General features: G+C 41.0%; 1 protein-coding gene across 2 annotated transcripts in view; it reads left to right on the top strand.

The window, feature by feature from the left end:
• SEMA3C (semaphorin 3C) overlaps positions 1–26,740 on the top strand; it is a 480,273-nt gene that overhangs the window by 270,434 nt on the left and 183,099 nt on the right. For both annotated transcript variants that reach the window (XR_011202287.1, XM_069228681.1), the window contains exons 9-10: positions 493–607; positions 5,717–5,786. Coding sequence is in view for 1 of the 2 variants with exons in the window: in XM_069228681.1 (XP_069084782.1) it covers positions 493–607; positions 5,717–5,786 (185 nt within the window). In the remaining variant the exon portion in view is untranslated. The remainder of the gene's footprint in view (positions 1–492; positions 608–5,716; positions 5,787–26,740) is intronic.

The following is a 26,740-nucleotide window of genomic DNA, read 5'->3' as shown; positions in this document are numbered from 1 at the left end:
GGATTTGTGGGCGTGGATGAGGATTTTGAAAGTGATCCTTTTGCTGATGGGTAGCCAGTGAAGGAGTCTGAGGTGGACGGAGATGTGTTCATGGCGTGGGAGGTTCAGGATGAGACATGCGGCTGCGTTCTGGATCCGCTGGAGTTTAATCACCCACACTCATGTTAAGAATTTATACATTAAAAAGGAATGGCACAAAACAGCACCCTTGTCATAGACCTCAAAAGGCTCAAATTAATGGTATACCCTACTTAGATCAGAGTGTGCTAATTATTATTGGCTGGCCCAAATAAACAACTATTTTTGTTGGGGTTGAAAACAGGAGGAATTTTAAACAGTGGATATGCATGTGTTAAGTAAATTCAGGATTAAGTCGAGCTAAACAGTGTCAGAGTCAATCTACATCCTTGTTGAGCATCTTTTTAAAGCAATGTGAATAACAGTGAAGAGCATTGCTTGTTGTTTTTCTGAAGCTCTGCTTAATTTTTTTAGAATGACATCGGTGGCCAGCGCAGTCTTGTCAATAAATGGACCACATTCTTGAAGGCACAGCTAGTGTGCTCAGTGATGGAAGACGATGGGACTGAAACACACTTTGATGAGTTAGGTAAGATTATGTTTAAACTAATGTTATCCTTCATCAAAATAGTTTTTAATTGCACTTCATTTCATTATTATACTAAATTGTGTGCTCTAGTGGTTTCATTGATGCCTTAGAAGGCTTCAAAGACCACCACCTCCAACTTTCGGGACGTCATTAGAATTGTTCTACTGCTCTTTGGCTTCAAGGACAGTTCTAAGGTAGTAGCGAGTATCAGACCCAGTATTAGAAAGGTAAATAAGATGCATTCGTTATCTATGCACGTAAATGTGTTAAGCATAACATCTTTCTTTGTCAGTATCTTTTACTGTATACTCATTTCAGTAAATATATTTGTGCAGAAATGCTATGTCTGCCCCGTAGGAATATCGATTCCACAACAAAACAGCATATTTTCAGATATGACCTTGTTGGTGCTTGATCTAAACCAATGTATTCTCACATTTAGATCATATAGGCATACATGTTGTTTCAATGTAAGTGTTCTGACAGGGAGACAAGGGGTCCGTATACTGAGTCTTTTTACATACTTCGGCAGATTGCTTTTAATACGGGGACAGTGGTTGCCAGAAGAGGCTGCCATAGTGCCACAGGTTGCCCATGTGGGGAAGAAGCTCAGGTGTTTGGCGTTCGAAATGTGGCCTCCTTTAGAAGAGTGGTGTCTCCAGAAATAGGATGTCTCTGTTTGGAGCATTGTCTGAAGATTGCTGATTCGTTATTCCTAAAGGAGTAGGTTGTTCCGTAAGGTCATTAGTGACTAATCAAAAGCATACTAGAGGTATGGCCCTAAACCATGAGGAGTCCGCAGCACTGACTTTTATATTAGACTATGTTTTTTGCTAATGAACATGCAGCATCTGATTCTTCTATTGAATACCATGTCTTTACTTGTCTGCGTACCTTTTCCTCAGAGGTGTGTGTGTAGCATGCATGCAAGGAGCCACAGTAGACTGAAGGAATAGAATGAATTGACTCATCAGGGTGAGGATTTCTTTTAAGTCATGGAAACACTACTGACATGTCACTTTTCCTCCTTCTGTTCTTTATCTCCTTTGATAATGCACCAAAGCGTTCAGTTATATGTACAACTGTTTCACCAAAAAACACGCTACCACGATTGGAGATAAACCACTGTGACTTTCAGTGCAACACTCTCTTTATTTTAAGTTCAAAGTGGAATACTTTATGCAAAACAGACTGGAACTCTGACATCTCCACCCTTGCTGTGGAGAAGGTAACCAGTAGCGCCGCACATATGAGAACAACCAACTCATCCTAGGTACCAGATAAGGCAAACAGATGAGCCACTTGAGCCATCTGCATATATTAATTGTGCCGGGGAAACAGCAGAATATTCCTCTTCGGGACTAATGAATAGGGAGCTTACAAGCAGATGAACAAAGGGCGCTACTGTACTGAGAAACACACAGGCCCAATGCTGGGTTCCCAAACTGCAGACAGCTTTCGCTTAAGAATATCTATTGCAAAGTCTGGTGAGGGAGGAAAGCTCAGACTCATCTGCAGTCTGACTGACCACTCCTTTTATCTGCACCATGCACACCCACGAGGGTAACAAGACATTTATTTGACTGATGTATATTCTGGGCCTCAATAACAACCTATACTTGGTACAAGTTAATAAAAGTTTTGTATGTGCAAAGAATAATGTAAATTCTTGAGTTAGCCCGTAAAAGAAAAGGTGTATTTTGCAGGACCATTTCCAGTGTTCTCATATTTAAAGGCCTGGTGGCCACTTTCCCAATATTTCTTCTTCTAGTATCAACATTGTCATTGGGGAAGAAGGTTCCAGTGCTAGTCTCATTTCTGAGTTACAGCTTTAAATCCCTTAACTCCTTATCTTCGATTATGCAAAATCAGCCTCCATGTCTAATATTTCCCATTGCTTACAGAAGATGACCACTACCACATGGTCCAGTTCTACTCATACACGAGACCTCATTGTGGCATTCTTCACAAACAGTGAGGCAGATGTTCCTGCAATGCTTGAATCCTACCCTGATGTCTATGCAAAATGTCACTCTAATGACATATAGGAATTTCTGAAACTAAATACGAGGTTGCTTGGTATTGATTAAGATTCTGAGTTTGCTTGGCATTGCATAGACTCTCTGAGTCCCCTAAGACCACTGGCTCACAGACGGATTAATCAGACAAGTCCCTAGGTTCAGGTGTCCTGCAACTGCACGAGGTGAAACTGACCTACGAGATGGGCTACAATACTTGCAAAAACATTACCTCAATTTTGAAATTGAATAGCTGAATAAACTAGTGAATGTTCTGGTGACAGTGCAAGCATTGGGGCATGCAGATATGCATTTTCAAGACCTATTGCGGTGAAACACTCACATGTCGCCATCTACGAGCCAGTGCATTCACCTAGAAGTGTAAAACTGGTATCCCTTTGTTGAGTCCCCTGAAGTATAATACCAAACAAAATCCTCCTTATGACTATTAAACAATACAAATGATTCTGTAGAATATAGATCCTTTCTTAGGATGAGCAACAGTACCTGTTAGACCTGACAGCCTTAGGGTAGTCATCCCCCACATTTTTGCCTGCATCCCTCCACTTTTCTGACATTGTTTTTGCTGGTTTTAGAACTCTACTCACTTTACCACTGCTAATCAGTGCTAAAGTGCATATGCTCTCTCCCTTAAACATGGTAACATTGGTTCATTCCCAATTGACATATTTGATTTACTTTTAAGTCCCTAGTAAAGTGCACTACATGTGCCCAGGGCCTGTAAATTGAATGCTACTAGTGGACCTGCAGCACTGGTTCTGCCACCCACATAGGTAGCCCCTTAACCATGCCTCAGGCCTGCCACTGCAAGGCCTTGTGCATTTCACCCAGACAACCACAAACACAGGTTACTCAGTCACACCTGCACTCATCTGCATACTGAGTGGGTCTTCCTGGGCTGGAAGGGTGGGGGGGCCTGACACTTACATTTCAAAGGCTAGTGGTCTGCCCTCACACAATGGACTGCCACATCCCCTACTGGAACCCTGGCAGACAGACCTGTACTGAAAGGGGAACTTGTGCACTTCAAAACCACTCTTTGAAGTCTCCCCCCACTTCAAAGGCATCTTTGGAGTATAAACTGGGTCTCTGACCCGACCAACCCAGACACTTCTGGACCTGAACCTGCAACCTGTCAAGAAGAACTGCCTGGCCACCCAAAGGACTCATCTGGACTGCTTTGCTGAGAAGGACTGCTGCCCTGCTGTTGCCCTGCTGCCTTGCTGCCCTCTGACTTTGCTGAGAACTGCTCTCTGAGGGCTTAAATTGAGCTTGCCTCCTGTTTTCTGAAGTCTCAAGGACAAAAAGACTTCATCTCTTCAAGGAACTCCTTGTGCCCCGAAAATCGACGCACAGCCTGCCTGAAACGATACATGGCTATGGTGTGACCGAGAAATCGCCGCACATCCAAACTGGAACAACTCAGCCTGACTTCCCAAGTGAAGAACAGATGCAGCACCTGCCGTGCGACAGAAAATGAGACGCATCGCCTACTGGAATAACGCAACACCTGTGACTTCATTCTGCACCCCAGGATTTCCCTGCATTGTCCGTGGGTGTCAAAAAGATCACCGCATTGCAGTGAGGAACCAAGACTGCGTGCCGGAAATCAACCAAATTCCCTTGCAGCAAGGAAAGAAAGAACACATCTACTGTGCCTCACTGGAAATTCCGACGCACACCCTATTTTTCCACGCATCTCCTCCTCTGTGGTCACTGTGCGTGATATTTTTGACGCAAACCAGGTACTTTGTGAAACCAAGAGACAACTGTTGATTTCAAAGACTTAAGACTTTTTTTTAATCTTGCAAAAGTGATATCTCAACTTGTGCTTATTGAATCTTCATTGTTTTGACCTTAATTTAACCAGATAAATATATTGTATTTTTCTAAACCTTTGTGGTGTATTTTTGTGGTGCTATTCCGTGTTATTGCATGATTTATTGCACAAATACTTTACACATTGGCTTCTAAATTAAGCCTGACTGCTCAGTGCCAAACTACCAGAGGGTGGGCACAGGATAATTTGGATTGTGTGTGACTTACCCTGAGTAGGATTGTGGTCCCTATGTGGACAAGGGTGTATACTAGAGACTCCATTGTAATATGTGTATGTTATATTTACATTTGTATGTGTATCTTTTCTTTCTCTTAACCGTTATGCTTTTTTTCATCATCTTAGAACCTTTCTTAAGGTTCTGATGTTCTTCAGTTGGCACTTGCCGTCCTGGTTTCTTCTGTACTGGACGTGTGTGCCTGCCGTGGATCCCAAATAAAGAAACGTACCTTTATCTTGGAATACATACCTGTTTGGGAAGTTTCATTCTATGGTTGTTCTTCCTCTCACCGTACCATACTACACCCATTTCTAACAGTACTCACGTCACGTTGTGCCGGCTCTTGAAGGTCCTCTTCTAGGGCAGTTATAAGTAATAAATTCTTGAGCCATGGGGTCTTCTGATTTCTGCTGGTAGCACGTTGTGCTCAGTGGGAACTTGAGCAGCCACATAGCACTATTGAACAGCAAAGGATACAGATCAACTGTACGGTCTACCTTTATCAGTAATTGTCATAGCAGATATCAAGAAATGTGCTTTCCCACTGGACATCTCTGTAAGAAGCAGAATTAGCTAACTAGCCAGTTTTTCAATCTATTAGATCAATTCCAGAACAGTGTAACATAATCTTGGGGAAATCTATGGTATTCTTTGAAAACTCTCAACGAAGTTATTATGGAGTCCTGTAAATCACCGGTGTTAACAATTGAAGGCTGCAATTAAAAACAATTGAGGCAGATCCTTGGACGTTTCAATGAGAGATGTCCAGAAAAACGTCAAAGCAAATCTTCCCAAGCCTACCTGAGTGACCATGGACAGCACCTACAAACATATGTTAATACATTCCAGTGAGCTACCTAAACCATGAGTCATAATAGTTTATAAACATGACCATTTGAATTCTGAAAGATTCGGTGACAAAATATCGTGTGTATATATATATATATATGTGTGTTTTTTCCAAATATTAATAAATGCACTAAGAGCTGATTAAATGTTCTTTTTTCCACCAGAGGATGTGTTTTTCTTAGAAACGGACAACCCTCGGACTACTTTGGTGTATGGAGTATTCACAACTTCAAGGTACGTTTTTAAATATCGGGTAACAGGCTGGAATGTTAGGTTGTATGTGTATGTTTTGTCAATGTAAACATCACCACAGCTACTTTTCTCAGGGGAGCCTTCGTTTTTCAGCTAGAGTGAAAGGAGGACTCGTGCTCTTACACCAGCTGGACACAGAGGGTTCTTACCACACGTGGCAACTCATTCCGAAAGAACCATAACGTATTTTCATTTCACCTCGAATGCTACTACAAAGGATGATTGCTTTATTACATTATATTGCATTTCTTGGTTTCCACAATCAGTAAAAAGACTTTATCGTTGCTTTCACACCGCTTTGATGATGTACAGGGGGCAACGAAGCTATTTAGTTTATAATTCTTGCATGAGGCCTTGCGGTGTTATTAGCGCACTCCAGCAAGGTGAACTGAGGTCACGCTACAGGCAACATGAATCTCAGCGTGGGAGCCAGCAGGGGCTGTTTAATACAAATAATTCCCTTTATCCTTATCTACCAACCTGTAATTTAAAGCTAGAACGTCATCAACAGTTCTCATCTGATATCTTGGGTTAGTTGGAAAATATATGATAAGACATGAGGACATTCTTATCAAAGCCTCTATTGCTGTACCAAGGCGTTGCATATTTCTTTATCTTCATTGCATTATTGTATTAAATGTTCTTTAAATGAAGTAGAACGGTAGATCGGTATGAACAACATTGCAATGGGTTATAACGCTCTGCTCAGTGCTCAATTTGTGTTGCTGGTTTCCGGTGCTGGGCACCGGCACTTATTTGTCAGGGTCGGCACTTATTTTATTGCCTCATATAATTACTGTGAGCAAAAGACACATATGGGAAAGATGGAGGAAGAGAAAAACGAAAAAGCGTTCCAAAGGGAGAAAACAGAAAGGTGCAAGAGTGAGCTGAAGGGACAGGGAGTGGATGTAAATGGACTGAAGGGGCCGGAGATGGCTTCACGCTACAGTATTCTTCGCTCGCACATTCAATTGCAGCAGCCATGTGTTTCAGTGGAGGCTTTGGGCACCGGCACGTTTTTATTCACAAATGAAGCACTGGCTCTGCTAAACTTTTACCATGCTTTACTGTTCAATCCTACTACACAGGCTTTCTCATTGCAATGAAAATTATAATACATTAGACATAAATATCAAAATGTATTATATTGTATTGAAATGACCATCTTTCTGTCTTCCCTTGCATACGTAGTCTGCCCATTCACCCCTAAACGCTACCTTTGATTGCAAACATAGCATATCGGACCACCCAAAAATCTTCCAACACTTTCTGAAGATGTGGTCAATCTTCCATTATGCAACCCTCCACCCATTCTCTTCTGTCTGTTCAGGCCAGGTACACTTATCACCATCCAACACAAAGTTTCTGCAAACATCTTAATCTTCTCTGCAGGTTTTTTATGTGATATATCCAGTAACTTAATATAAATACATATGTAATTCAAGCAACGAGATCAGTGATCACTGGCATTCATTTAATGATGATGAGACACATTTAGAAATTAATCACAGTAAACAAAATTTAGGGGCACTGTGAAAAGCCCCTTTTTCAGAAAGCAGACTTTAGGGGCAAACCCAAGTGATATTCGCCCTTATATCACATATGTTATATCTCATAGGTTGATGCTTAGGTTGTCAATCAGAGTTGATTTCTTCAAATCAATCTAAAGGTTAAATGCAATTACTTATAATGATTACTGCAGATTGCATTACAAATTCAACATCACATAGTTTACTGAAACAAAATGCCGCCGTAAACTGTTCACATTTTATTTAAAACATTTTATGGCATTTTGTTACATTTTTGTTTTTTTTCGAATTAGTTGCTTTTTCTTGCCATTTTCCATAACATGATCTACTTTTGTCTGCAAGAATGTGCATCGCCAGTTGGTTAGAAATTTATATTGAGAAATTTAGCTGGTGTAGATTGACTAAGGGCTGTAAATCACTGGTATTGAAATTGAGGCCACATGTTTGTAAATTAGGACTGGATTATAATTTTTCATCCTAATATCCCTCCCCCAACCCTCACCAAACCCTAAGTACCAACACTGGGGATATTGGTATGGTGTGTGTGAAAATACTCCCCATTACATGTTTTTGTGTCATAACCTTCAGAAATTAGTGTTTCCATGCTGATTTCTGGATATTCCCTTCTGGTGATTCACCTATAAATTTCTACTGCTTTTGGAAACCGAAGCCCTCAGGTAAAACCTGGACATGGACCCATAACATCTGTTACTGGCCCCATCAATATTATTAAGGGCACTCAAAAGGATCCATTACACGTAGTGATGACCCATAAATATGCAAAATTAAATTCAATCCTATGGGCATAGTGCCACACAAATCAACAAAAGAGAACATTTTCATTATCATGACCACGTGGGAGCAGTGGCATACATCTTTCCATGAGTCATGTGCTGAAATACGAAACTCCTTCCACAGAAACAACCACAGACCACAGATAGTGGATAAAGACAGGGACCACGCAGGGTTGGTATGAGGTCATGATGGCCATGACAGTTAGACTAGGGTTGGAACAAGAGGTGTAAGTGTCTCATAGGCAATATTTTTGACGTCTGTTAAGGCTGAATAAAGAAGGTGAGTTCCTGAGCTAAAGCTTAATGTCTTATTTCATTTACGTTTCAGTCCTTTTTATATAAGTAGTTTCCTTCTCCTGTATCCTTTTCATATTGTAATTTCCCTGCACGAAGAGGATCACTGTCACAGAACACGCAAAATAAAACAGCCAGCTGTTTGAAAGACACTTGACTGGTATCTTCGAAGACTATTGGTCCTGTTTGGACATGGATCTAAATGCTATTCTGTTGCCTCACCCAACATGGCTACTGGTGTGAACTTTGCCTTGTGGATAAAGATACAATGTGTGCGATGTAGTTTACTGTTTGTACTTGATAGGTCCTACCTTAACAAATAATGGATGCTGTTGTGTGAGTAATGTTGCTTTTCATCTTAGTTGCTTGCTTTGTTCCGTACTTCAGATGCAACCTCAGCATTTTGCTGCTTTTTAAAATATACTTTTATCTGGGTCATTTGCTTGTAAACAATTATATTATGCATGGTGTTCAAGTCTCCCCACCCTGTCATAATTTCTGCAGAATGCTCAGTCTCAGCTATCTTTTGAAATGTGCTTCCATGTTAAGACAAGGATGTCTATGGTTGTTTTCGTCCGTTCACTAAAGGCCCTGTTTAGTTTCTCGTTGTAATGGTGAGCCCCAGCCAAGCTAATTCGAGTTGGAGCAATGTGTATTCATGGTGGGTGGCTGCAAGCTGTTTGAAATAATGTGCATCATTTCCCAACTCTAAGACGTTGCTGGCAAGATTATGATACATTCCAAAAGCAGCGGAAATTCAGATTCTGAGTTCTACTTGGAATGCGACACAAATTTACAATTAAACATGAGTAGCAATGATTTGCTCTCATTGATTAGTGAGCTACATATATTTATTTTAATAATGTGTCTATTTATTAGTGATTTCTTTGGCACCACGTGCTATCTGCAGTCAGATTCTGGAATGCAGGAAGTGGTAGCAAGGTGAGGAGAACATGTGAGGTTAATCGGAAAATAATAACATGCCTCAGATATTTTATTACTTTTGGAACTCAGGTTGCCAGTTGAATGAGGAATTCTAGTACTGTGTAAATGCCACATGTGGTCATTTCTCACGTGTTATTACTCCAATGTTTGTGGTAGCAAAGTAGCCGCGTCAAACAGCTGATTTTCTCCCCAGAAAAATATCCTGAATTGGATAAATACCTGCAGGAATCACTGTGATAACACAAATTTCCCGTTTATAGGGCAATATTTTTAATACTGTGATCAAACAGCATCCAGGAATTACCAATCCTCCTGGTGTGGGCTATTTGAGATTAGCGATTCTGTTGTAATGAGGGTCTAGGACTAGAACTGGAAGTTTCTTTGTCACCTGCCAGTAAGTCACATTTCAGTTTTTGTTGTCCCTTCACGGCCATGTTAGGTTTGTTCATTTAATGTTTATAGAACATTCTGCCACCCGTATACATATGTTATTGATTTTTTCTGTTTTCTCTGCTTCATATTTATTTAAACTCACATGCTTTCAACAGTTTTAAAGTGTATATGTGGGCCTCACAGCTTCGTAAACAGCATATGGAAAAAATGCATCACGCCCACATTAAAGGGATTTGGAACCCCTGGAAGAAAGATTATAATCAGTGATCTGAAGAAACCTTACTTGAGTTACTGCCATATCACATTTTTTTTGGCCACCCACTGTTTTAGGACATTACAAAGTTCGGACTGAAAACTACTTTCAGAAATGTGTAATATTTCCTAAATCATGGCTCTCCAACATTTCTCTAATAAAAGCTACTTATGTTTAACAAAACTCATACCGAGCTACTAATATTTTTAGTGTTTTAATAGTGACCACATCATACAAGATCACTTGTGGTCACCTGAAGCAAGATTACCAGTGGTGATCATCTCTTTGCATGAGGCAGGGTTGCCAGCAGTATTGTGAAGAAGGCTTTAGCAATTTGGAATGCCACCTTTACATGGTCAATATATGACAGATACAGTTGCATGCTCCTGCACAAAGGTAATATAGTAATATGTTTTCCCACACCTTTCGATTTTTCACTCAAATTTCACATTTAAATTTATTTTAGAAATTCACCCATTTTTCTTCAGACATCAACTTATGAGTTCTGAAAATACACGCATTTTCCTTTCAAACACAGGCTTTTCAGTTTTGCGATACATCTGTTAATTCGCTTTTAGTGCTTTTCTTTAATGACAATTCAGGGATTATAAAGCACTTGTCTGGATGGACCAGGAGTGGTGTTAATTTGATGTTAATCCTTAAAGGATTTTGGTGCTCCCCACCTGAGCCTGGTCAAACATCAATACATTCAATATTATGGGAAGCACATTAGTCTCCACAAAAAGGACAGAGACATGTTTAGTATCAAACAATGAATGTTAATTAAAAGCTAATGGTTTACAGAAAGCAACAAACAGGTTAGCAGCACATTATAATCAGAATGCGTACGCATCAAATAACACACAAATCAGGTTAAATCATAGTCTTATAAATCTGAGGCTGTGCCAGCATGAGTTCACCTTCAAAGGGTAAGGCGAATGGCATGCAAACAAGAATATTAATAACCTTTCTCTTCCAGGGCACAATTAATAATCCTATATCTTCTAACAGTTTGCACAACCACACACAGTTCTCAGGAAGACTGTTCAGTCAGGTTAAAGCACAATGGTACAAATACACATGCAATAGATTTTCAAAGTTTACAAACTCTCTCTGCAACCTTCAAACAAATACTGCCTGTAGCAATATAAGATACATGGAATAGTCTGAACACTGCAGGTGTGTCTTGAAGTGTAATTTCCAATTGTGAGAAGATAGAAATATGGAGTTTGTTGTTTCTGGACTCACAATTTAAAATCACGGCTTATGGTGAAGTTGGAATTTAAATTGTAAGTCTGAAAATGTCACTTTCAGAAAGTTGGCATTTTCCTACTTTAATCATTCTGTGCCTTATCCTGTCTCTGAATATCCATCTGGGCTTGGTAATAGCAACACTTTGTGAATTCCCTCTAGACAGCCACAAACACAGGGCACTCAGCTGCATCTGCATTCTGATGGGTCTTCCTGGGCAAAGGGAAGAGGAGGGATTAACACACTTCAATAGGTGGTGTCCTGTCTCCGCACAAAGGTCTGATTAACCCCACAGAAAGCCTGGCAGACAGGGCTAGAATGAAAGGGACCCTTGTACACTTCAGAGGACTCTTTTGAAGTTGCCCCCATATCAAAGGTATTTTTGGATATAAGGACTAGGCCCTAAACCCCACCAAACTAGTTCACTATGCGGTCCTGAGGAGACTCTGCAACAAGAGGACCTATGCTGCCAGGAGGGACTGCCACTTTGCCAATTGCCTTGCTGTATTGGCCTGCTGTCTGCTGATTGCTGTACTGGTAGAAGGATGCCACTTTGTACAGTGCTCTGCTGTGTTGACCTGCTGCTTGCTACCTCTGCAGTGAGGGGGGACTGAACTTGCCTCTACAACCTTTGTACATGTCTGTTGCTGCTGGAGCGACCTAGAGATCGAGCGTGGTGCACATTCTCGCTCCAGCACCACCCGGTGAGCCTGCCTGCATTGTACCTTGGTTATCCCTGTGCTCCCGCTCCCCAAAGGTCAAGCAATGATGCCTCTTCAGTGAGCCAAGGGCCTGCGATCAGTGCTTCTTCGCTACAGTCAGTGTCGGGAGTCCCGTGCGGCATGGGATTCCTTTCGGTTGCCTAGCAAAACGCACCCTTACCCAGACGCCTCGGGGCCAAAGGCTCACAAAGGTCTCTATTGCTGCTGAGCCCCATCTGCACCTGAGCACTGTGCCCTTGACCAATGCCCACCCTGTCCGAGGCCCACAACAGCCGAAGTCGTGATCTTGACTCCCCAGGTACTGTGCCGCTAGGCCCATGCAGCCTGTTTGTAAACCCCCACCACACCAAGGAGATCTAAGGAGAGGGAAAGCATTCTTTACTGCTAGCTGGTCTCTCTGCTTCAGAGAAAGACAGGTCAGAGTATAAGACAGAAGCTTACCATAACTCCCTTAGAAGGAGAGCCCACATCTTTTCTTAAGCACTGAAATTAATTACATATTTTGAGTGTGTATAACTTAATACGTATTTATTGGATTTTTGTCCTTTTAATCATTTTTACTCAGATAGATAATCTTTATTTCCCCAAAAGTGGTGCAGTCTTCTTCTGATATCTTTCACTGTGTTACTGTAATTAAGTGGAGCACAAATACTTCACACATTGCCTCTTACGTTAAGCCTTACTGCTCTGTGCCAAACTACTAGAGGGTGAGAGCAGGTTAATTTAGGGAGTGTGATTGACTTAACCAGACTAGGATTGTGGTCCCTACTTAGACAGGGTGCATACCTCTGCTAACTAGAAACCCAATTTCTAACATCTCCGTTCCAATTTTTTAATTTTTTATTTAATCCATTAATTTGGCTCTATATTGATTTAGGCATGCCATTACTTTTTTATATAAACTCTTTTTATGACTGTTTTAAACACTTCCCATATTGTGATAAAAAGCTACCTAGCCCTGATTCAGTTCAAAGTACTTTTTCATTGCTTGCTGAATCTCTTTGAAGACTGCATCCAGCATTTGAGAGAGACATAGCCTCCACAGTCCCTGCAGGCTTGTAACTATAGAATGTTATGTGTGATGGTGACCAGTAAATGATCTGAGAGTTCTCTGGGTAAACATGACATGGATTCCAGCCACCCCACGACATCCCTGGAACGCAGCAAAAACTCCGTTGTGGCCTGGGATTAATGCACCACCAAGTAAAAAATGTAATTTCTGGTTGTGGGTTGTGTAGTGCGTTGTTGAGCTACCAGCGCAAGTTGTTTTATAATGTTGTGTAGCTTATGGCGAGTGCTTCTTTGTCTAATAGAGCCAACACCAGTGCTGTCCAACTCAAACATTCTTATGGTATGTAATGGTGCATTGTCAAAACCAGCAATCCACATCCCAACTTCATGGATAAAATCGGGATAATATCGGGATTTTCCAAGTTTAGGTTCTCCACATTAAAAAGTGTAATGTGCGCCAAGCCCACTAAACACTGGACTAGTAGAAAGGGCCCCAGTTTGTCCATTCTATCCTTTCACCAGCTGGAGCTGTAACCCATGTTACATCAATATTGCTTCCCCCCTAGATTAGGCAGAGATGGAGGAGACACAGCAGTATGCTCCCAATTTGATAGCAAATTTGTTGATTCCTAGGTAGCTAAGTGAGTTTATTGGATTAATGCAATATCTATACCATGTCTATTATTTCCGGGAAATGTTCCGGGAAATGATCTCTGTATCTACTGTGCATGTCATAGTAATATATAAGTAAGTGATGATGCAATATTCATAGTCCTTAATTGTTCACCTGTATTTACTGCCCCCAAGGCGCTTATCATACCAAGTCCAAACTTCTCGACAAATAAGCACTAGGCAGCAACCCCAAAGTAAAATGTTCCAGTACAGAGAACCCCCAAATATATACTGTAAGATTCAAGAAAGGGGGAAAACAACTACAATCAATACAATATTTCCCATCAACCATATCTACATTGTCCCATGAAATTAATTATTATCTGTAATTTTTTTATTTCATTTTGTTTCCTTTATTTTTAAAAGTTTGTTGAAATATTCCTATATTTCATTTCTTCAACAATTTTCTTTGAATAAATACAATCCTTAAAAACCTTGTACATGGATCTCACAAACAATATCACAATATATATAAAATCAAGACAACCCAATACATTTCATTTTGACAATTTGATTACCCCACTCATCAAGCACTCTATCTCACTCATACCTCTCTCTCATACATTCCATATATACAGATTCTATGGCTCCCCAGTCCGGATATCTTTATGAAAGAGACCATTTTTCTTTAGCTTTTAATTTATGCATTTTGAGCTTGGTATTTCAAAGAATCGTCATTGTATGTTTCGGTGAGTTACACATTCTTCAAGCCACCTTCTTTAGGAGCTAATATATTTTATCTTTTTGGTCAATACAATCCAACACGTGGTGGAATCTCTAAAAAGATTTTAAAAACAATAACTGCCACACATTCCATTAACATGAGCTTAACATAAAAATTGTTCTTTTATATGTACAATAGGTCTTCACCAGATCCCACTCTATCATCAGTAAAGTCCCAGTGTAAAGATTAAACGAAAAGAGTGCATTGTGCATTCCAAGATTACCCCACAGAGTAGACAAAGAGGAAAGCTACTACCACCTCATAGAGCAACATGTGCTACACAACTCTAAATGAATCCATGATATTATTAGAAAAAAGAAAATACATCCACTATTAAGTAACACCATTACCACCTTACATCTAGTGTGCACATGTCCAACCATATATCACTTACAGCCAGCATAGGTCTATATCCCATAAAGAGAAATGGGGGTATATGTATATTTCCAACTACTTACAAAACATAGTTTATGTGTGAAGTGTGCTCTATCTATAGGTAAAACATTTTCATTTACCCCTGAATTGGACGTACAGATCTTATGTAGTTCAAGTCCAGGCAATGGTATGATATCCAAATTACAATTGCATCTTTTTTGTGATTTTGTCACAAGTACATCTCAGACATGCTAACAAAAAAGAAGTATAGAGAATATTTGATACCAAAACTATAATAAGATACCCAATATGACAGCAAGAATCCCACATGTCACCACTACACAAGGCTCCCTCTACATTATGTTATGCCACTGTTCCTGCAGATTATTGAGAGGGGCATTATCTATAGGAAACAACAATAGACAATATGGTGTATGTTCTTCTACAGGGCACATAACTAGTCTACTTCTAACATTGTGCTAAAGTTTCCAATTGTTTCAAATTTCTTTACAGAGTATCTCTATTGCAAGAGCGGAATCAGTATTTGGATTGTAATACTTCACTTCTCTGAAGGTAGGGCAATACATAAACAGACTGTGTTATACTCACTCAAAGTGTAAAATCTGAGTAAAATAATAGTAAATTCATAGGGCCATTTGGCTCCAAGCTCTAGTCCCTGTACCTTTAGCAAAGACTCTATAGCCAGGAAGCTGTTCCCAAGATGCCAGACTAAACAGATTTACCTGATTTTCTAGTTACTTCAATTGCAGCCAGTATCCCGAGTCGACAAAAATCCAGCCGGCGTCCCTGTAGTGGAAAATGAGAATACACCAAGAACGTACCCTGAGAATCAGCTGTTTTTAAACACCACCTTGTACCATGTCAATTGATACCCATCCCGCTATGGAAAAGTCACCTGAGAAGTGCCTACTCTGAAAGCACCAACTTAGCAAGATGTCGATCTCTCAGAAAGAGTAAAATAAGGGTATGTTCCTTACTGTCTATGACTACGACTCTCCAATGAAGCTAGAACCAGCACTTGGTTGCAACTATATTTAAACATTCCACAACTTCAACACTAAAAGTCAGCTGTTTTTAAATGCTACTGTGTGCCGCATAGAATGCCCACCACTCTGGCATGGATAGGTCACCGGACAAGTGACTACTCTGGAGCCTCCACCCTAAAAAGGTATCAATCTCAAAGAGTATGAACAAGATGTGTTCCTTATTTTCTATAACTATGAATCTGTAAAGAAGCTAAATAAGCACTTAGTTACTGTTGTTATTGTGCACTTCCAAACGTTAACGTTGAAAATTATCTGTGACTACATACTACCTGGTTCTATGTAGATTAATAACTTCCCCGACTGTCGCTTAACAAAAAACTCTTCTAAAGGTGCCATCTTAGAAAGGTGTCAATATCCCTACAGGAGTTCAATAGTAGTGTCTCCCTTGTTATCTTTGATGATACGTTTGCACTAAAGCTCAAACAAACACTTAGTTGCAGCTATTATTATGCACTCTGCAACAGCATGTTGATTACTCACTGCCCTAACATTAATAGGACCCAGGAACAGCAACTACTCCAGACACCATGTAGGGATGGTCCCAAGCTCTATAGTAGAAATGTAGAGGTGAAGTGCTCCCTATTTTAGACTAAAGAATAAACAATCTATGATGCAGCTAACACATAATCTAATATGTATTAAATGTACTACTGTAGACATCCACCAATTACATATTCTCTTAATATAGTACGTCAAACAGATTCCACTTTTTCTAGGATTAACCATCTTAATTCATGGTCAGTATGTTTTTCCTTTATGCAATACTAACAATGGGTGCTTGAATTTGTTTCACTTTATACTGGATTCATTGAATGGAAAAATGTAGATAGGGTTGATGGGAAATATTGTATTAACAACACCAAAGTGAAAATTATTGGACATTTATCTGAATAGTACATCTTACGGATAGTATGAGCTGTCACATCTCAAGCCCCATCTTGAATGTGATTGCACCCCAAAGTTCCACAGCTGTAATCCAGGCAGAGCATTCTCCAGACCCACAAAATACGAATGATATAGAGGCAGTTATAGCTAAAACTAAGAGGCATAAAGGAGGTTAGATAGTATTCCTTATGTTACATGTCAAAACTCCGGTGAGCTACAGATCATGGGCCATCACTCCACATTACTGATGTGGCTAGATGAGGAGGTGGGCGAGTGTTTGCTTCTCTCTCTCTTTTTCTCTCTCTCTCTCTCTCTCCATCTCTCTCTCTCTCTCTCTCTCTCTCTCTCTCTCTCTCTCTCTTTTGGCACACCAGGTTTTCAGATGGAGATATGTTTTCTGCAGAGGTAAACATTTTTGGCTTACCTTTGAAGGTGAGCTTTAATGTGGCCAGATATAGCATGGCGTATTGAATGCAGTTTCTTCTTGGCGTGACTGAATTTCCTATGGGTTTCTTGTACCGACTGAGTAAAATCTAGGAAAAAAGAGATCGAGGAGGACTCATGTTGAATTCCATTTTTGCCTTGGCAATGATTGGGTGCAGCAGAGCTCAGTTGACTGGGTGAAGCACTAGGGATCTATGTGTGTTTTCAATGATGAACACCTCAGAAAGATTTCTGGGGCTAAAGATATCAATTAGACATGTCTTCAACAAAGTCCTCTCTCACCGCCTGTTGGAATATTCCCAGATTCATGTAATACCAAATTACACCTATGTGAGCGAGCTTCCAAAGGTTTTGTTCTTGGCCTTTACTTTTTCCAGCTCCAGCTCCAGTTCTTTCTGAAGCTTTGTCTGCATTGAGGAATCATCTTTGCGTCTGAAATTCTGCATTCTGGTATATGCAGTCTAGCCTGTTGCCTGCTTAGGTGATCCTTGATATCATAAAGGTGTTTGTTTGAGAGAGTCTATTTCATTACCAATAGTGGCCAGGCTCCCTTTTGTTTCCAGCAGCAGTGTGTGCACACAGACTGCTCTTCCGTTATGTTGCGGTGGCCAGTGCCGAATGCAGTCCCTGAGTCCAGCTCCCAGTCCTGTGATCTAGTTGCCTTTTTGGGGCATTCAAATACAATTTGGATTGCTTCCTGTTTACCCATTTTCCATGGATGAAGTAACTGACAATTAATGGGATTAATGGGCTAGAGATGCCTGCAATAGTCCAATGCAAATGTCACATGCCCCGAAGAGCAGCTCATGCCAAGTTAACTTATTAAAAAATTAATTTCAATCAAACTGTCCCACCTGTGATCAGAGACCCATTGGTGTCCCAGAGACATCATATATGTCCCTCTTTAGCATTGTAGTACATCTTCCTGGTCTAATATGAAGATGCCCTCATCTGCTTAGCAAGACTAGAACTGGCTCTGATGAGCAGTTTGATGATGTTCTCATTAGAAATGTTGCTGGTATTTCCCAGAAAAATAACCCCATTTACCAGTGCCATACTAATAGCTAATAGATCAGTTGTGTATCCACGTACTGGTGAGTTGTTTAATTTCCAGGTTAAAAGTATTCCAACGTTCATGAAAGATTTAGATATTCTACAGGTCACAACTGGGTAGCCGTTATCTTCCAGATACCAAATTACAGCAGCCTTCGGTGGCACCAATAACTTAGAGGATGGTGTGTTGAGATCCGTTGAGAAGCTTATGACGTGAACATGTTTAATCACAACAGAACTAATGCTGTCAAAGGCAGCTCTGGAATTATTCCCAAACCTGTGTGAAATATGTCATGAAGTGGAAACAATAGGACACTACCATTTAACCAAGGTTAACTAAGAAACTAGACAAAAAAGATGGTGTCATAGAGTATGTGTTTTTTGCAATAGGAATAAGTTGTGTATTCCATAATACATCAGCTGACACATTCCATGGTGACTGACATGAAGGATGAACAATTGATACATATAGGAAACCCACTGTCATGTATTTGTAAAATGATATTAATCTGTTTTAATGTTGCATGATATTGCAAGGTACTTTAGAGAGCTCCATAAATACAACACCAGAAAAAAGAGATGCAGTGGTTACCATCAATAGTACGTTCATGGTTTCATTAATATTCTGTACAAAGTGAGCACATTCTTATTAGCACATAGTATAAAAGTATCTGTAATGCTAAACAGTGCTGGAGCACTAAATAGTCCTGAGGAATTTTCTCCCCCGAGTAATTCCAAAATGTTCATTAACATATGTCATAGCTAGGGCCAATGGTGTTCATAATTTTATGCCCAAATTGTGACTTTGTTTTAGGATATGTTAAAATTCCAAAATTGGGTTCAAATTGCAATACCTATAAGCCATGTTTGCTCATAGAACATACATAAACAGCAGACCACTAGGGATATTGTATGGCTGGGAAGGAAATGCAGCCTTCCAAATGTATACCTAAGTACGCCTGTGGCCACAGCACTAAATATGTGGGGCAAGTTAACGAGGCAGAGAAACCAGACCTTATTCCCTTCCCCTAATACACAGTTTCATTCTAATACTGATTTCACTCAGCACTGAATGAGGGTACGTTCTGAAAATGAAGGGTAGGAGGATAGAAGATGCCATCATACATGTTCAATGATGGAGCAATCAATCCTTAAATCAGTGTAAGTAAAACTTTGGCATAGATGAAAAAGAGAGGTTGCACTGGTGGTCATTATGAGTTTGGCGGTCCTGCCCCGACTCGCCGGCAGTGGTGGTAACACCGCCGACAGTGTGGCAGAGCAGGACCGACAAATTATGATCATAGCGGTGAATGGGCTGTAAAGCAGCCAGTTGACCGCCTGTACCGCCAGGGCGGTAGGACTGCCGGGCTGAAGGTGTACCACCTTCGGCCCAGCAGTCCACCTTATACCACTGATAGTATTATAAGTCTCCTTTCTGCTAGGGATTTCCTGGCGACAACCCTGCTAGGAAATCCCTGGCAGAAAGGATACTGGCAACAGGAATTATGATTGTCACTTATGAACCTCACAGTAACATAAGAATCTCAGTGACAAAAACAGTAAGGCACTGTGCTATGCACACAAAATACTTTTCTCTGCATGACACAAGTTCTTTGCAGCAGGCATATTAACCATCTATGCTACCTTAGATGAGTCAAAACTATCACTAGACAAAACTCCCTCTCTATCCAGCAGGTACATTAAACACTAGAGTTATCTTGATGCTTTTATTTTTGTCTGAAAGCTTGCAAGATACTTTGCAGTGCTTTTAACACTGCTACACAAATGAACTAACAAATATAAAAACATGCACATGTTTCTGTTGAGGCCCCAGCTGGAGCAGTGCCTTCCTGCCAGCCTAGGCCTGCAGACCTTCTGGGAATGTGTCACGGACACCTGGGGGTCCACGGACCACAGGATGGGAACAGCTGGTCTACAAGGTACACCACTGCATATGTGGTGGGAATGCCCATTAAAAAAATCATCCTGGGTTGAAGTGAGGAATACCTTACAGCAAAAACTGGTTTGTCCTTTCCCTGATGACCCAGCAGTCATGATTCTCAGCTTGAGGTCGACATGATACAAATGCCTAAGACAACAGGAATGGTATGTGATTTTCCAATGCCCGGGAGCTGCAGAACTGTTCATAGCCTTTAACTGGAAAGAGACACCACCAGTCTCATAGTGGTATCTTAAGCTCTTGCCACTTGTAGCACTGGCAGGCTTGGCAAGTAATGTAGAGAAGGATGGGTATTGATTTTGTGAGCAAATGGGGACTGCTAATGCATGTTTTGAATAGTGGAATGGTGTGTACCCTGTGTCCACCAAGGTGGACAGCGATAGGAATGTTTGAAGCTGATACATGAAGGGAGATTGTCCGTCAGATGCTATGACTATTACTATCTGCCATATAGAAGAGTTGAAATATTGTTGTATATGGATGGCGTGGAACCATGGATTAATCTCCCTTGAGCATGGGGGACAGGGATGTCTAAATTGTTAATTGATATGGGGCAACAGGACTCATGGAAGCAAGGTTTTATCCGTTGATTCAACACTGGCCCTGGTTCAATGTTTGTTGGGTGTTAAGTGATGCACATTGAAGAATCAATTCAAAGAAATGTGTCACTTTCTGCATATAGTGCTCACTGCGCCACTGGATTCAAGCTAGCCTAGCTGATGAAGGGTGATACCCTGAAACCGGTCCTAGGATGCTTGTTTCTGGTCCAGGAGGGCCTGGCTTGGCAGTTCGGGCTGGACTGTTCCCATGAGGAACAGGGCCAAGACTGATTTGCAAATGGCTGGGTCCAACCTGGGGTGGCGTGGTGAGCAAAAAAACGATGGATTAAACCCAGATTTTTGTGACTGGGGGTGAATGTTTGATTTGCTCTGCATTCCGTCCATCATCTGTTCTTTTTGCATTTGTCGCCCCAAGTGGGAAGGGTATGCCCAGACGTGGGTCCCGTGCTCACTGCGCTACTGGATTCAAGCTAGCCTAGCTGATGAAGGGTGATACCCTGAAACCAGTCCTAGGATGCTTTTTTCCCGGTCCATGGAGGACCTGACTTGGCAGTTCGGGCTGGACTGTTCCCATGAGGAACAGGGTCAAGACTGATTTGCATATGGCTGGGTCCAACCTGGGGTGGCGTGGTGAGCAAAAAACGATGGATTAAACCCAGATTTTTGTGACTGGGGGTTAATGTTTGATTTGCTCTGCATTCCGTCCATCATCTGTTCTTTTTGCACTTTCTGCCTATAGTAACACATGATTAGCAAAACGTTGTAATTGTTAGCTAAAGGTTCTACACATTTTTCAGAAATTGAAAATTAGCAGATAAGACATTTGAAATAGTTCATAATTCTCACATTTTATGCTTCGAAATAAAAAAGCACGAGTGTTAATACAAATGTTGAATTTCAAGCTAAACGTTCTAAAACGTTTTATCAGTGGTTAGAAGTTTGAATTTCTAGTTAGACGTTTGGGACGTCTTCTTGTACTTATAAAGTCTGAACATCAGTTGCAGTGAAATGTTCTACACTTGTAGAGTTTAAAATTGATTTGATAGCCAGACTGTTAACATACTGGTTGAAAAAATTAAAAAGGACTTGAAGGAAGTTAAAATAGTATCTGTATCTTGTTTAAGATATATAAGAAAACGTAAACATTTAAATTCAATACCAAACATTTGGTAGGCATTTAGAACTTGACAAATGTTCTGGTAGTTCATATTCTTGATGATATGATAATGCCGAAGACCAGCTCCTGAATCCCTTTAATGATGGATGTCATTGGAAACATACGTCCTATGTCCTAAAAAAGTATCTTAGATTGTTTCACAGATAAAGCTAGGTTGAATTGCTGTCCCCATGTGGCACACAGCCTTGTAGTGAGGTGGGTATTCACGGTAATGAAGGATATGATTTAGATTCCAGTAATACAAGCCAAAACGTGGTAGAAATGACAGTCAATCATGTTTAGATATTCCTTTACAGTGTCGATAAATAGACAAACAAAATGATGGATGGCTGTGTTTTAACTAACATTTCATGAAAGCAAGAAATGCACTAAGCCTGCATAGATATGGGTTCAAATCATGTGCAAATCAGTCCAGAATACAAAACAAAAAATAGGTCTAGCCTGAACCTCTAGGCAATGATCCTGCTACATGACAACACAAGCAACACTTGACTAACTTAAGACGTACTAAACCTCATCAATGGTAGGTAGTCTGAATCTACAGGCAATGTAAGCATCTGACCCTCTTCTCGGTACACCTATGTCACTTATGGGAACTCACTGAAAAAGTGATGGATGTAAAAGCGTGAGTCAATGTTGTGAGTTGTTCTGGGTAGCAGCCCATGCCATTAGCATTCTTGTGCCAATGCAGAGGAGGACTCAGTATGTGGAAATCAATCTAGATTATGCCCTCAACAGAGAAGTTCCGTCCAAGTTGCTGGGCTGTGAACCTGACAACAAAAGCAAGCACACATGCTTTTAGAGCTTACTGGGCATCATCTGTGAAGTGAAGATAGGATTCTCAGACAAACCTTCACAAATCTCCAAAATGAAAGGATCTCGCAAATGTTTTAATTGCTCTATAAAATGTGCACATTCTTTACTTTTAGATATTACTTCAAACTTACATATTTCTCATGTGCATGTAATATGACAAAAACTATGCCTGCTGACAGAATTCATTTGATAACTCAAACCTACGCATACCTAGGTTACCACACATCTGCTAAAGAAAAATGGAAGGTACAAGAGATATGCTAAGAAGTCCCCATCTTCTCAACCCTCTTATACTTTGAGGAATAATGTATAACTCACCACATATTTTGAGGAATAATGTATAACCTTCGACAAACCATGTTCATGTTTATTATTCATGTATTTATTTGCAGTTTTATAGAGAACAAACAAGATCCAATGGTGGAACTATACAGTAGCATTCAAGTGTAACAGCAGAGAGGCTACAAGTGAAGTAATTAGTCAAACAAGAATGAGAAAAACGCACTAGGATCATATTTAAAGCAACAATGAATAGATAGCTTATTATGCATTTGTGCATCAATAGGTATTTTAAGTTCTTCTTGAAGGTTTTGAGCTAAAGGTCAGTACCGATCTCAGGAGCGATCGAGTTTCTTGAACGTTCCAGGTGAAGGAATTTAGTAAATGTGAAAGAACTGCTACCTCTTGATAGTCCAAGTTTCTGTGCTAAGTATTTCGTGCAGGGCTATGTCAGTGATTCATGCCAATTTAAACATGCTTATAGATTCGATCAGGAATAGCCTGAGAGCATTCAGAACAGGAGTAATGCGTTTATTCATTGCCGATGTGCCAAATGCAGTCCTCTGTTGCTGGGACCTTTTCAAGTTGCCCATTTCATTAGTCAGTTACTGACAGGACCTATTAACTAGGACATTGGTGCATTCTGAATGCTTCTCACATGTCACGCCCAAAGTACCCATTTAAATGAAAAATGATGAAACTGATCCTGCGGTCTAAGTCAGGAAGAATATAAGACAAAGCGTCTCCTTCATTCTCAGCATACTCATGATTGTTAATGTAGCTTTTATGCTTAGCAGGGTCAGTGTGATTTTTTTATCAAAGCCACTAGAATTATTGCTTGGAGACCTCTCTAATATGGGTCACCAGCTGCTGCTGGCATCTCGTGCCCAAAGACAGAGGATCCAGCAGCACATAGGCAAGGAGAACCCGATGGCCATCACCATGAAGCAGAACATTTGGTCTAAATCTACTTCTTGATTATCAGAGGTTTATGGGGAGTCAGTGTTTTCTGATCTTTACTAGAAACAGATCTTGTTGAGGAACAGGGTGGACCATTCTCTTTAGGAGAATGCATAGTTCTGACAAAATGATGAGTGGCTAAAAGGTATAATATGCACTGGTAGCTACAATTTTGATTGGATGAATACGGTGAAAGTGTTCTGCCTGCTTCTCCGTTTCCAATGATCCAAAAAAGAGTGCTTAGATGAATGTTAGATATTTCTTAATATGTAAAACCATAGAGAGGGCGTTCTTTTTCCCATGACTGTATCTCTCTCTCTTTCTCCTGTATTACGTCTCCAATGTAAATTAATAATTCTCTAGGGTGCTTCTGTTCTCTCTTCCTCTTCTTCTTTACTACCACTGCATGTAATGAATATGATAGTGTTCTGCCTCTAAGAATAGCATGCGTCATCAAACAACTGGGAATTCCCAGTGACAGGGAATGCCTTTATATGACCAAGTGGCAGAGTCTTTTAATTAATTATACAGTGGGCTGTTGAAGCTGTATGCTCAGGTAAAAGTACAATATATTGTGTTAACTTGAAATGAGTAACTTCTAGTTCCTGTCATGCGGGCCTTCCTGCCCACGTCTTAATAATTATTAAACCGAGCAAATATTCAAAATGCCTTAGTTTTTATTGCCACGGCTGGGCGTTTGCTGGTTATCAGGCGAAGAGTGATGTGGTCTTGATGACTCGGTCCCAACAACAGAAGCACTGTTACATTCAACCCCCACCTGGAGCCTGAGAAGCAAGGAGCCAGGCTATGTGTGATAATCACTGTTTACACAATTCAATCTGAAATGCAAAAACAGGCAGTTTGATTGTAAGATCTCGGTCTAGAACAAGCTGTTTGATTTGGCAATGAAGTCTGAGCTGGAAGAATAACTTTGTCATCTGGGAGGCTAAGCGCAAAATAAGAGATTATGCATACAAAGGGGCAAATTTACAAGAAAGTGCAGCATCGATCCTGATGCGCCACTTTTCTTGCATAACCCTTCCTCTCCCTAACAACGCCATGGTTGCACCGTATTTACAATATGGTGGTCCATGGCGGTTGTTACCACAGCAGCGTCAACATTTTTGATACTGTTGTGGCGTTTTGCTGCACTAGCGTCAAAAAGTTTGACGCTAGTGCAGCAAAGCACAGGGAGGCCCATGGATTATTATGGGTGCGTCACCTTTATGCCTGTCCTGAGAAGGCATTAAAAATGACCGAAAAAATGGTGCAGTGAAATCTTGTAAATTTCACTGTGCTATTTTTTCAGGCCTCCGGGTGTGGGAACACCACCCTTGCATTATGCAGGCATAATGTGGCGCAATGGGTTGCAAAGTGGTGCAATACATGCATTGTGCTACTTTGTAAATGTGGCACGGGGGAATGGCCTCCTTAATGCTGCCTTGGTGTCATAAGTGTTAAGGCGGTGCCAAGGGCTTGTAAATCTGCCCCAAAGTGAGCAAGTCTGAAGCGGACAGGATAATGTATACCTGACCATCAAATCAGGCATCAGAACACTTGTGCTAAAATAATATTAGCGTTGAGTGCTGCCTGTGTATTTGTGCCTGATTTAGAGAGTGAGATTAAAAATGGGGATTAGAAAAATAGAATATATTTTAATAAATAAAATGAGATCAAAATGACAAACATCCAATAAGTAGATCCAGAGATGTAACATTTTAGGGGTATATTTATACTCTGTTTGCGCCGGAATTGCGTCTTTTTTTTTGACGCAATTCTGACGCAAAACTAACTCCATATTTATACTTTGGCGTTAGACGCGTCTAGCGCCAAAGTCCATGGAGTTTGCGTAATTTTTTAGCGTGGACACCTACTTTGAGTTAATGATATGCAAGGTAGGCGTTCCCGTCTAAAAAATTGACTCCGAGGCATGTGCGCCGTATTTACACTCCCGGGCAAAATTCCCGCCCGGGAGTGGGCGGGTCAAAAAAAATGACGTACGGCCGCTTTTGCGCCGTTTTTTAGCGCCTGGACAAGGCAGGCTTTAAGGGACCTGTGGGCTCGGAAGGAGCCCAGAGGTGCCCTCCCATGCCCCCAGGGACACCCCCTGTCACCCTTGCCCACCCCAGGAGGACACCCAAGGCTGGAGGGACCCATCCCAGAGACATTAAGGTAAGTTCAGGTAAGTATTTTTTATTTTTTTTTGGGTGGCATAGGGGGGCCTGATTTGTGCCCCCTTACATGCCACTATGCCCAATGACCATGCCCAGGGGACATAAGTCCCCTGGGCATGGCCATTGGGCAAGGGGGCATGACTCCTGTCTTTGCTAAGACAGGAGTCATTTCTATGGGGGTTGGGAGTCGAAAAAAATGGCGCAAATCGTGTTGAGGCAAAACAGTTGCCTCAGCCTGACTTGCCCCATTTTTTGACGCCCAAGCTCCATATCCCTCTACGCCGGCGCTGCCTGGTGTACGTCGTTTTTTTCCACACACACCAGGCAGCGCCGGCGGCTAACGCCGGCTAACGTCATTGATTAAATACGGTGCCCGCATGGTGCTTCAGAATGGCGTTAGCCGGCGCTAATTTTTTTGACGCCAAACTGCGTTAGCGCAGTTTTGCGTCAAAAAGTATAAATATGGCCCTTAATGTTTTACTTAAGTATAGCTCCTAAAAGCACAAAGTGTCATTCACAGTCATCTGGTCATGCTAGACCTGGGCAAACACAAGTCAGGCTGACCATGATGGAGCACGGGCCAGACCCAGTGGGCCAG

Source organism: Pleurodeles waltl, chromosome 4_1 (genome assembly GCF_031143425.1).
Source record: "Pleurodeles waltl isolate 20211129_DDA chromosome 4_1, aPleWal1.hap1.20221129, whole genome shotgun sequence".
NCBI classification, from domain to species: Eukaryota; Metazoa; Chordata; class Amphibia; order Caudata; family Salamandridae; genus Pleurodeles; species Pleurodeles waltl.
The sequence above is the reverse complement of the archived record's forward strand: the minus strand, read 5'-3'. Positions and strand labels throughout refer to the sequence as shown.